This window comes from Artibeus jamaicensis, unplaced genomic scaffold (assembly GCF_021234435.1).
Source record: "Artibeus jamaicensis isolate MK-2021 breed Jamaican fruit bat unplaced genomic scaffold, CSHL_Jam_final contig_384, whole genome shotgun sequence".
Taxonomy (NCBI): domain Eukaryota; kingdom Metazoa; phylum Chordata; class Mammalia; order Chiroptera; family Phyllostomidae; genus Artibeus; species Artibeus jamaicensis.
The window spans coordinates 15095405-15107936 of NW_026521810.1; the positions used below are offsets into that span (position 1 = coordinate 15095405).

Below are 12532 nucleotides of genomic sequence, written 5' to 3' on the forward strand. Positions count from 1 at the left end.
ATCTGTTTTCTTTGCTACTGCATCCCCAGTGCTGAGAAGGGTGCCTGGCCACAGGAGATGCTCCATTAACATTTGCCGTGTGAGAAAGGTAAACTAAAGGCCAGTTACTTTCGTGTCATTCTAGCTGGTCTGCCGAAGGGTCCTCCTGGACAATGTGGTTGTCACAGGTCCCAGGACGCTAGGATGGGAGGGGCCGAAGTGAGCAGTGGTCCAGGGACTTAGCTCACATCACGCAGGTTGTCATTGTGCTTGTTTGTTTCATTTCCCAGATCACACACACATGTGTAAAAGTCTCCACTGATTTAGTCGCCAGAACTTGAAGCTTCTCATGTCTCCGTTATCCATGGCACTATCTTTTTCTTTTAGGATAGTTGCAGCATTAAGAGGATATTTTAATAGCGTTAGATCATCATAATGTTAAAATATGTGGTTTCTTCTAGTAGGATGTGGTAGCTACAATGATAGTGAAGTGGGGTGGTAGAGCAATTGGGTGTGAGTGTGCGCGTGTGTGTAGGCAAAGAGCTCTACCCCTGGGGTGGCAGTGTGAGGGAGGCGGGGGCAGTTGCACCTGTTAGATCAGTGCAGCAGCTGGGGGGCCCACCCTTGGGCAAAGGCAAGGTCAGAGCTCCCTGATTAGGAGCCTTGAAGACTCTTCCTTCAGCTGTGGCCCGTGGGGCAGTGTTTGTGGTCAGGGGCACCGGGAGCCCTGCTCCAACAGGACAGAACTCTGTTTTTTCAGGAAGCTCTATGAGGGTTGTTTCTTTAAAACTTCTGCTTTTAAAAGGTAGAAAAGCCCCCCAAATTGTGTTGTCCTGAAAAGAGAGAATGTGGAAGGTGGCAGACTGGGGATTTAAAGGTGTCAGTGTGGATTTATCTGGGCAGGTAATCAGGACTCAGGAAGGGTAGCTGGACAGGCCTTTCTCAATTTGGAGTCAGGGGGCGCTTCTGAGCAGCAGTGTATAGCAGGGGACCTAGGGTATTAATTGAAAAAGATAGGACTTTGGATCTTGAGTAAAGTCTTTTGCATATTAAGGCCACATTATGTGTTTAAAACCGGGGGCTCAGGAGTCAGCCTACCTGGCTTGTCAGCCTGGCCTGAATCCTGGATGTACCACTTAGCAGTCATGAGACCTTGGGTAACATCATAAACCTCTCAAGGCCTCAGTTTCTCCATCTGGAAATGACCGGTGTTCTCTCACTTCCTTTCCTATTTTCTCCTGAATGGGCACTGGGCAGGCTTTCACCTTATGTCACCAAAACCATTCTCATCCAGGTCCCCAGTGACCTTGGTGTTGTGCTATCCAGTGGGCAGTCCTCAAACCCTCAACTGCTTTGTCCCATCAGTCACGCTGAACCCACCAGCTTACTTTTTCCCCCTTGAAGCACTTTGATTGGCTCCCTACTTACCTGCTTTTCCCAATAACCTCACTGACCACTTGTCTTCTTTTGGTGGCTTCTCTTCTCTCGCTTCACTTCAGAAACTTGGACCATTTCTAGACCTTTTCTCCTCTGTTTACTCTGAGTCCCTTGGAGAGCTCACCCAGTCCCATGGCTTTCAATAACATCTACATGGTGACAGATCCCTCATTTTCATCTGTGGCCCAGGCCTCTCCCAATTCCAGACTCGTACATCCGCCTACCATCTCCACCTCCCCATTTTGATGTCTGTTTGACTGCTCCACTCCACAGGGCCAAACTATCCATCTTCTTCTCTTTCTACCCCCTGTCTTCTTCATCTCAGGTGATGGCAACTTTGTTCTTTTAATTAACCTTTATCTGCAAATTCTGTTGGCTGTAGCTTCCAGAATACATCCAGAAATCTGGTCACATTTGATCATTTCTGCCACAACCACTCTGTTCTCTCTCTCTCAGATTATTTCCGCAACTTCCTAACTGACCCTTCACCCGCCCTCATCCCTCCATAGTCTATTCACTGCAGCTGCTAGAATGACCCTGTTAACACATTAAGTCAGCGCGTGTCACTGCTCTCACAAAAACCTGCGCTAGCGCCCATCCTACTCAGCATGTGAGCCTGAGCCCTACTGGTAGCCCACAGGCCATGTGTGGCCTGGCCCCCCTCCCTCGTTGCCCTTGACTCCTGTTTTTGTCTTCAGTCATCCTGCCTCAGGGCTTTTGCATTGCCGGCCCCTCCTCCAAGAGGGCACGCTCCTCTCTCATAAGCTCTGTCCTCGCAGACTTTCAGTGACTTTTGTGCTAGACATGCAATGACTTTCCAGATCGCCCAGTTTAAGACCTCATTCCTCCTCCACTTGTGTTCTCTGCTCCCCTCCCCACTTCCATGTTCTCCACAGCAGTTATCACCACCGTACCCAACACGGGGACTTGCGTTTCATTCACTGCTGTGCTCCTAGTGCCCTAATGCCTAGAACAGTGCCTGGCACAGGGTAGGCACAGCATAAATCATTGAGGAACAAATGCAGTCGGGAGGTGCCTGGCACACAGTGAGCATTCAATAACCGCCCGCTGCTCCTAGCAACATCATGGTTAGCACATGGCTGGATGCCAGAACTTGAGAATTTTTAAAAAAATATTGAACAGTTTTCAGGAAAAGATCGGATAAGAACCCTATTTCTAGACTAATGATTATTTTTAAAAAATGAAATAATGAAAATGGGTGCATATAGTTGATCAGACATTGTTTAAATAGGAGTGCAGGCTTTTTGACATAGGATGGGACTTTAGGCAGATTATGTGAATTGCAAACCAAAACAAATGACCTTCCCCTGCCCTTACCACCCCCGCCACACTCCCATATGCACCACGATCCTGCAGTACGGGTTTAGTTTTCCTGAAAATATATTTGTTTAATATTATGGTTGTCTGAGAGATGACAGCTGAATTAGGTGTCCATGGGTTTAAGAGTAACATTTTGGCCCTTTTTCTCTATCTTCCAGTTTTAAACCACGTAGAAGAAGCCCTTTGGTAGACTGCTTGGGACTTGGGTGACCGGGTCGGTCTCTTACATAAGTCACTGGTGCCCGGTTGTACCACCATCCAGAACCCCTTTGATGATTGACTTTTCTCCTAAAATGAACAAATAACCGAACTAAAGCTATGCTTGGAAGGCCACCTCTAAGCACATCATTTGTGTTTATAGGTGATTATTTTGTTACGTATTTGAAATGAAACAAAGCCAGGACTGTCAATCTCAGCTTTAAAAAAAAAAACCTTCTTTTAATCCTCACCCAAGGGCATTTCTTTATTGTCTTTAAGGAGAGAGAGGAAGGGAGAGAGAGAAACATCGATGTGAGAGAGAAGCATCAATTGGTTGCCTTCCATACACATCTGGACTTGGGAACAAACCCACAACCCAAGCCTGTGCCCTGACTGGGAATCGAACCAGTGACCTTTTGGTTAGGGTATGACGCTCCAATCAACTGAAGCACACTGGCCAGGGCAGGCTCTACTTTTGAATTGCATCTAGTTAGTGTGTTTGTACCAGCTTGATCTAATTCTACGCAACAGTGATATATTTGATTGCGAAATTAGCCTGGACAGCCATTCTTTGGTAGGTATATAGTTTCCATTTGGCTATTTGAAGTATTTAACTAACTGTGAGGACTCTCATTACTCTGTAAGAGGATGTCTGAAGACTAGCAAGAGGCTCCATACATAATTCATCTCCTAATTCCTTAATAGGTTTTAAAGATGTGTTCTTTCTTTTATTCATTTATTTAACAGTTACCTGTCTAATTTGTTTATTGCTGTAAACTATGAGAGGGTTCTTATCTAACTTTTATAGATGAGAAAACTGAAGTACAGAGAAATGAACTGTCTTTAAAAAATCTCCGTCCAGTAGCTGAGACAGAGCATAATGTAGGCTCCCCCGCCCCCAAACAGTGCGCTCTTGAAAAGGTGTGTGTGAGCAGAACTGTCATTTAAATGCTTTAAAAAGCAAGGTTACAGGCTGGAGGCTAGTAAGATAATGTTCTCCTTGGCTTGCAGGGCCTTTAAGAAAACTGAGGCAATGTTTACAAACTGGAAGATTTTAAATAAAATGAGGATTTCTAATTTCTTTCGAAGAGTCCATTCTGGAGCACCAGGCCTGTCCCTCTGGGGCAAGCACTGGTTAGAGGAGGTAATGGGGCTTCTCAGGTGTCCCTCACCTGTCCCAGGTGTCTCTCGCCTGTCCCAGGTGCATCCTTGGAGTCCCTTGAGAGTCCCCTATTTAACTCCTGCCCAGTTCATGCTAGGCAGCTATGGGGGCAAACTTGTCTTTAATCAGTATTTTGATTGAAAAGGGGAAAAGGATCCCGTAGTGGAGGCTGCATTGAGGACTCCTGCTCCTGGCGAGTGAATCTACCTGGACTTAAAAGTCTGAAGTGTATTTTGATGATTTTTCTCCTGCTCCGTGACCTGTCTCTCTAATGCATTTTATCCCTTTAAGTTCCTGACCCTCTATATCATGCCTCCTTTCCTTTTAGCAAAGTGAATTAAATTCCTTCTTGTGGACCATAAAGAAAGATCTGCCACCTTACTTCTTTGGCACAATCCATGTCCCATACACGCGGGTGTGGGACTTCATCTCGGACAATTCCAAGGAGGCTTTTCAGCAGAGCAGCATCGTGTACTTCGAGCTGGACCTCACAGACCCCTACACTATCTTGGCCCTCACTAGCTGTCCAATGCTGCCACAGGGCAAGAACCTCCAGGATGTGCTCCCCAGGGACATCTCCTGCCACCTCAAGCACCACCTAGAGTACGTCCAGCTCCTGATGCCCTCGTGGATGACCCCCGACCAGCACGGTAAGGGTCTCTATGCAGACTACCTCTTCAATGCCATTGCGTGGAACTGGGAGCGCAAGAGGCCCATCTGGGTCATGCTCATGGTCAACTCCCTGACCAAAGTGGACGTTAAGTCCCGTGGGGTGCCTGTGTTAGACCTGTACCTTGCCCAGGAGGCCGAGAGGCTAAGGAAACAAACTGGGGTGGTGGAAAAAGTGGAAGAGCAGTGCCATCCATTGGATGGGCTGAACTTTTCTCTGGTAAGGACGTTTTTGCATGAAGAACTTGACATTTGATTATGTGAGTGAATTGGCTGAATTATAACATAGGAGATGGGCCAGAAGCACCTTTTACCTAACAACTGTCTTTGCTCAAGAATGTTATTCTGGGAATTAAAAATAAACCAGTTACATCACTTATTTGTGCATTACCAAGAGACAAAACTTGTTTTTTTCTTGTAATCCCAACAAGTATTGCGTGCTTTTATTGCTCGTTTTAATTCAAGTCACTCATTAAGAAGCTGCTTTGAGAGGATGTGGACGGTGTGGATGCCTGCCTGGCTGGCATGGGGTGTGGCTGTGTTTGAAGATGATACTGACCATGGCTGTCCTAGTGTAGTTATTTTAGGTAACATCGGTCTTTTCGAGGTCATTGCTGTTGCTCTCAGGACACTCCTCCCAGGGCTTTCCTTTCCAAAGCACAGGTATACTCCTCTTACTCATCATTTATAGATCCTGCCTCAGGGTATTGGGATTTAGGCTGGTGTTCAAGTTCTTCACTTCTCATGAGACAAACAATGCTTTATTAAAGTGCCATTGTTTGATTGTTTTGGTGAAATTTCTTGTTGATGTTTTAAGGTGCATTACATACCCCTGGGGGACAATGGGAGTTTTGCAGTAAGAAATAAGTATTCTTGTTTTATAATATTCTCGGTGCTTGGCCTTGGGAATAAAACCTAACTGTCTTGGCCTTTAGCAGATCTTAAAGTGCTGAGCTCAGATTGTTATTTAAAGCATTTAAGGATATTCAATAGCCTAAACATAGTGTTCCTGAGTTGATAGTGAAATTTTTAGGGAATTTATCTTGCTAAAATCCTGTAATATTAGTAAATACTCAGATGCTAAAATATAGTATTTGTTTGACACATTGAGATTTATAGACAAGGTAAGGGACCACTACTTGTCTGCATCGATCTCCTGGAGGAGTTTTCTTATATTATTTTGGAAATGTACAGAGCCACTGTTCTAGCTTTGTCAACGTCTACATTTAATACAATGTTTTGTAAAAGAAAGTGCTTTGATTTAAAGGTGTAATCTATTTAAATCTATTTGATTTAATAGATTTATTTTGACTTTACAAATTTGAGATTTGTGAACATCTTTACCCAAGTCAAGCCTTTTTTTTCATTTAACAAATAATTATTTTAGTTTTGAAAAAGAACTTAAAATTTTATTTTTCAGTTACAGTCTATTCAGTATTACTTTGTGTTAGTTTCGGGTGTGCGGCATGGTTGGTCAGACAGCCACACACTGTACGGGGTCCCCCTTCCCCACCGCCGATGTTTCCAGTGCTCACCTTGCACCATACCTAGTGTTCCAGTGTTATCGGCCGTATTCTCTCTGCTGTGCTTTACTTCTCTGTGACTATCCTGTAACTATTAATTTGTACTTTTTAATCCTTTCTCCTTTTCCACCTAGTTCCTTGAACCCTCTTCCCCCTGACAACCATCAGTCTGTTCTCTATGTCTATAAATCTGTTTCAAATTTTATCTTGTTCTTTAGATTCCACGTATAAGTGAAATCATATGGTATTTGTTATTTTATGGTTGCCGGATTTCACTTAGCATAATACCCTCTGGGTTCATCCAAACTGTAAGATTTCATTCTTTTTTATGGACACATAATATTCCATTATATATAGGCTCTGGCAGAAGTAACACCTACCTGAGCATGGTTGTCAGGGTACATGAATGTCTTGCACAAGATGGACAGTAATTTGAACACCTCACCTAATATGTCATATTGTGTGCTTGAGTATGACATTGTTACATCATAGAATTACATGCTTATGATTTTGTAATAAAGATTTTGTAATAAAAAGGGGGTGTTGTTTGTGCTGGACCCTGTATATGTACCACAGCTTTTTTATCCACTTGTTTACTGATGGGTGCTTGAGTTGCTTCCATATCTGAGCCAAACCTTCTTTTATACTTCCAAAAGGATGGGGAAAAGGCATGGAAGTCAATTTGTTTCTTAAGCAAGACATCTTTGAAGGAAGATGTGTAGCACTGTCTCTTAAGATAATACATTTCAGAGACATTTTAGAGCACTATGGTTATACACTAGAGTATCATTTATTTCATGAAACATTCTTAAGGTTCGTATGTAAGCATTTATTATTTATAAACTAAATATTTTTAGAAGACCTTGAGGTTAAGCTGGTAAGGTTAGAGTTGTTTAAATTTAGGAGGAAAAAGTTATATGACTTATTCCTGAGTCTTTCTTTAGTGTAACTCCCCTACGTTTTATTTATAAACAGTAAAATACAACCCTAGTGTACAGCTCAGTGATGTTTAACATATGCATATACCCAGATAACCACCACTTGGATTGATTTGTTGAATGCTTCCATCACTTCAGAAAGTTAGTGTAGGGTTGCAGCAAAACTATACAGAAAAGTGCACTTGATAAATTTTCACTAACATGGTCATGTGCCCAGCACCTGGGCGGGAAATGGAACAGCACCAGCAACCCAGAAAACCCTTGTTCTCTACCCCACCAAGCCTAATCACTGTCTTGAACATCTTTGAGCATAAACTATTTGACTGTTGTAGAACTTCACATAGATGGAATTACCTAGTATGCCCTCTCTGGGGCTTGGCTTCTTTTGCTCAGCATTACCTTTGTGTCTCACCTGTGTCACTGTGTGTAGTTGCCCATCATTTGCTCTCATTGCTGTGTGGAATTCCATCAGAGTTTTTGGGATGGTGGTTGATGGAGTCTTTTTTCTCAGTGAGTCCAGACTATGGTAAGATTGTATGCACTTGATCTGCTAGAAGGTGAGCCCTAGAGGCCTAACTCATTCCCTAGGGCCCCTTTCTTCTCCTGCCCATTTGAGGGTGACTGGTTCCTTCCTCCTTGGTCTCTGTAGCTCTGAAGAAGGAAATCAGTGGGTGCCTGATTACACAGTGAGCTGGGGTGGGGTGGCAGTGGTGGTATTGCCGATGGCCAGTCCTCAAAGGCTCTTGAGCCCACTTTCCTGGCCAGCTGCCTGCAAGAGGCAGAGAGCAATGGAGCCAGGAGAGCCTGCCTGCTCAGCGTGCCCTGGGAGGAGTCCTGAGGGCCTCTGCCCGGGGCTCCCCACCTACCTCTTGGATTGTAGGGTGGGGCAGGAGGATTCTAAGAGACTGAGGCACAGCTGAGGCTGAATTACTGCAGGTAGTGAGAGAAGCACTGGATCCAGACTCCTTAGAATTCCTACCCTGTCACCAGCCTGTGACTTTGAGCTGTTCAATTTGAACTTTGTTTTTTTATCTTTCAACTGTGGACACTAATACTTCCCCCACCATCCTGTTTTCAGAAGCAAGTAAAACAGTAAATTGGAACACACTTCATAAATAGTGTACACATATAAGGGGAAGAGAATAAACATACAGTGCCTTCTGTAAGGCAGTTCTCATCAGTACTTTTACATTCGATCCTCAGAATTTTACAAGTGGGCAGTGTCATCCCTATTTGATAGATGGGGAAACTGAAGTCAGTGAGTTTAGCAACCTTGCCTGTGATCACATAGCGAACAGCGGGGGAATTTGGGCTTGGTGTCAGATGTGTTAAAGGTCTCCACGCCTCTGAGTCTCCAACAGCCTCTGGTGGTCGGCGTGAGGCCCTGGGACTGGAGTTGCAGCAGGGGATCCCGGACGTCTGTTGTCCAAGTCAGCGACTGGCCACCTGTGGCTGGGCTGTTGAGGACTTGAATTACGGCCAAAGTAACCAAGGAAGTGAATTTTAATTTTATTAAATTTTAGTTAATTCTAATGAAGGTTTAAGAAGTAATACTTGGTTCATTGATTGGAAGAGTTTTAAACATGTTTGGAAAAACTTGAGAATGTAAATCTCCTTTTTTTAACCTATAAGTTTTATGAAAGTATTTCTGATGAAAATTTAGTGTCCAAATTGAGATATGCTGTGAGTAGGAAATACACAACAGATTGGAAGACCAAGTATGAAAGTAGAATATAAAATATATCATAAATACTATTTTATATTGGTTACGTGTTGAGATGACAATACTTTGAATATGTTTGGTAAATGAAATATTTTACTAAATTTAATTTCACCTTCTGTTTCTTTTTTAATGTGGCTTCCAGTGAATTTAAAATTAGATATGTGGCTCATTCTGTATATATTTTTTTATTTAAAAAATTTTTAATTATTGTTCAAGTACAATTTTCTGCCTTTTACTCCCATCCCAGCTCACCCCCCAGGCCTCCCCACCTCCCTCCTGTTTCCACCCCCCACCCTTGTTATTGTCCATGTGTCCTTTACACTTGTCCCTGCAAACACTTCCCCTTTTCTCCCTGAAATTCCCTCCCCTCTCCCCTCTGGTCACTGTCAGCCTGTTCTCAGTTTCAGTGTCTTTGGTTATATTTTGCTTGATTGTTTTGTTGATTAGATTCCTGATAAAGGTGAGATCATATGGTATTTGTCTTTCACCACCTGTCTTATTTGGACATGAATGAAAGAATAAACAAATGGGATCTCATCACAATAAAAAACTTCTGCATGGCTAAAGAAGACAGTATTAAAATAAAAAGAGAAACAAACAGATAAAAATTAGGACTTCTGGCCAAGGTGGAGATATAGGTGGAAATACTATACTGTACCTCCTTGCACAACCAAGTTTAAGGACAACAAAGATTTAGAGACAAACATAACCAAAAGAGACAGAAAATGGAACTGTACCAAGGTCTGACAACAGCAAACCATTCATCCAGGCCAGTAAGAGGGGCGGAGTCGGTGGCTGGCGGGGAGCGGTGGAGGCAGGAGAAAGCAGCTGAACAGACCCAGGTTGTCAGATCCCAGGTGTGGGGTGGCAATAGGCAGACCCAGTGAGGGCACAAGGCAGCTGGCTGACCGTGGTCACACATTGGAGTGCAGATAAACCAGGCAAAAAAATGGACAGTGAGACAGACCATGTAACCCAGGGCCCCAGTAATAGGAAATAAAGCCTAAAAGCACCGATTGAAAAAACTTTTGAGGGTTGAGGTGCCAGGAGAGACTCCCAGCCTCATAGGTGAATTTGTTGGAGAGACCCACAGGGTCCTAGAATGTACTCAAGCCAACTCACTCAGGAACCAGCACCAGAAGGGCCCAGTTTGCTTGTGGGAAGTGACAGAGGGGACTGAAATCTGAGAGAGAGCAAAACAAACGCCATTGCTTCCTCTCTGACCCCACCTCCCATACAGCATCAAACTGAGCCACTGGATTGACCCATCAGCTGAACACCCAAGGCTCTGCCCCTCATAGGTAACACATGCGACCTGACCAAAACATTATGGCTCAAGCAGAACAACTCAAAGTCCCAGAGCCAAGACATCTAAGCAACAAAGAGACAGCCAACCTATCAGATGCACAGTTCAAAACACTGGTGATCAGGATGCTCACAGGACTGGTCGATTTTAGTCACAAATTAGAGGAACAAATGAAGGCTAAACCAAGTGAAATGAAGCAAAATGCACAGGGAACCAATAGTGATGGAAACAAAACTGGGACCCAAATCAATGGAGTGGACCAGAGGGAAGAAAGAAATAACTGAACAGAAAAGAATGAAGAAAGAAGAATTCAAAAATATGAGGAGAGGCTTAGGAACCTCCAGGACATCTTTAAATGTTCCAACATCTAAATTATAGGGGTACCAGAAGGGGAAGAGGAAGAGCAACAAGTGGAAAACTTATTTGAACAAACAATAAAGGAGAACTTCCTCAGTCTGGCAAAGAAAATAGACTTCCAGGAAATCCAGGAAGCTCAGAGAGTTTCAAAGAAGTTGGACCCAAGAAGAAACACACCAAGGCACATCATAATTACATTAGCCAAGATTAAAATGAAGGAGATAGAAGCAGCAAGAGATAAGGGAACAGTCACCTACAAAGGAGTTCCCATCAGACTGTCAGCTTATTTCTCAAGAGACCTTACAAGCAAGAAGGGGCTGGAAAGAAGTATTCCAAGTCATGAAAGGCATCCAAGATTGCTCTATCCAGCAAAGCTTTCATTTAGAATGGAAGGGCAGATAAAGTGCTTCACAGATAAGGTCAAGTTACAGGAGTTCATCATCACCAAGCCATTATTATATGAAATGTTAAAAGGACTTATCTAAGAAAAAGAAGCTAAAAAATATGAACAGTGAAAGGACAACAAACTCACAGTTATTAAGAACCACACCTAAAACAAAAGCAAACTAAGAGGACAGCTAGATCAGGAGTGGAACCATAGAAATGGAGATCATAAGGAGGGTTAGCAACAGGAGAGTGGGAGGAGGAGAAGTGGGGAGAAGTTACAGAGAATAAATAGCATAGACGGCAGGTAGAAAATAGACGGGGGAAGGCAAGAATAGTATGGGAAATGTAGAAGCTAAAGAACTTGTGACACATGAACATGAACTAAAGGGTGGAAGGGGCAGAGGGTGTGCAGGTGGAGGGGAATGAAGGGGGGAATGGGACAACTGTAAAGGCATAATCAATAAAATATATATATATATAAAAAGAGAGAACCAACTATATGGGAAAACATATTTGCCAATGATACCTAAGACAAGGGTTTAATCTCCAAAATATATAAAGAACCCATATGACTCCACTTTAGGAAGACAAGCAACCCAATTAAAAAATGGGCAAAGGACTTTAATAGACATTTCTCCAAGGAGGACATACAGAAGGTCCAGAGACTCATCCTGTATTTCTGTTGAGTGGTGCTGATCCAGATCATTCTGGCCAAGCATGTCCAAGGCAGGTCCACTGGGAGGCTGAGCTGCCCCTGGTCCCAGCACTGCACTGTTCCCACCTGCCTGGGCAGGGCTTATCTCTGGGGGGCCTCTCAAAGCCTGTGGCTGCCTCTTCTGGCCTCAGGTTTTCTCTGTTGATTTGCAATGCTCTTTGACTTTAGCATATCATCATTACACACACACACACACACACACACACACACACACACACTCACTTTCTCACTCATACTCATTGTTTCTGGACTTTACATCTTGTTCCAGTGTTTGCCTATTTTGGTGTCAGTACCATATTCTTAATGACTGTAGATTTATGCTGCATTAAAAAATTGATAATGATGGCATTTTCTCTGATGATTCTTAAAATCATTTTGATTAGGATTTTGTCAATTTCTAGATGCATTTACATTTTTCATATTAAGCCCTATAATCCCAGACTCTTATCCTTTCCATTTACTTTAGTCCCCTTTTTTTTATTTTGTGGAGTTCTTGATCTAGATTTTGCTCAATTCATAACTTTAGTCATTGTTTTTATTATAAATTTTGCTGATGTAAAGACTTTTGTCCTTATGTTTTTCATCTGGTTACTAGTTTTTATATATTTATTTAACCACTTAATTAAAATCATGTATTCTAGCACTGTTAGTTGATCACTTGCTTACTCAGTGGGCAGATGTGTCATTGATAAGTAATTTTGTCTTTACCTTTGCACGGTTTGTCTCATTTCTGTTTCTTGCCCTGGTGTGTTGGTCAGGGCACGCAGAACAGGAGTAAGCAGTAGTGGTAACAAAGC

The 12532-nt window shown here is 43.0% G+C and overlaps 1 protein-coding gene across 1 annotated transcript in view; it reads left to right on the forward strand.

Annotated features, from left to right (window-relative positions):
* TRABD2A (TraB domain containing 2A) overlaps positions 1-12532 on the forward strand; it is a 55982-nt gene that overhangs the window by 4128 nt on the left and 39322 nt on the right. The window contains 2 exon segments of the mRNA XM_053664537.1: positions 3464-3529; positions 4446-5006. Coding sequence (XP_053520512.1) covers positions 3464-3529; positions 4446-5006 — 627 coding nt within the window.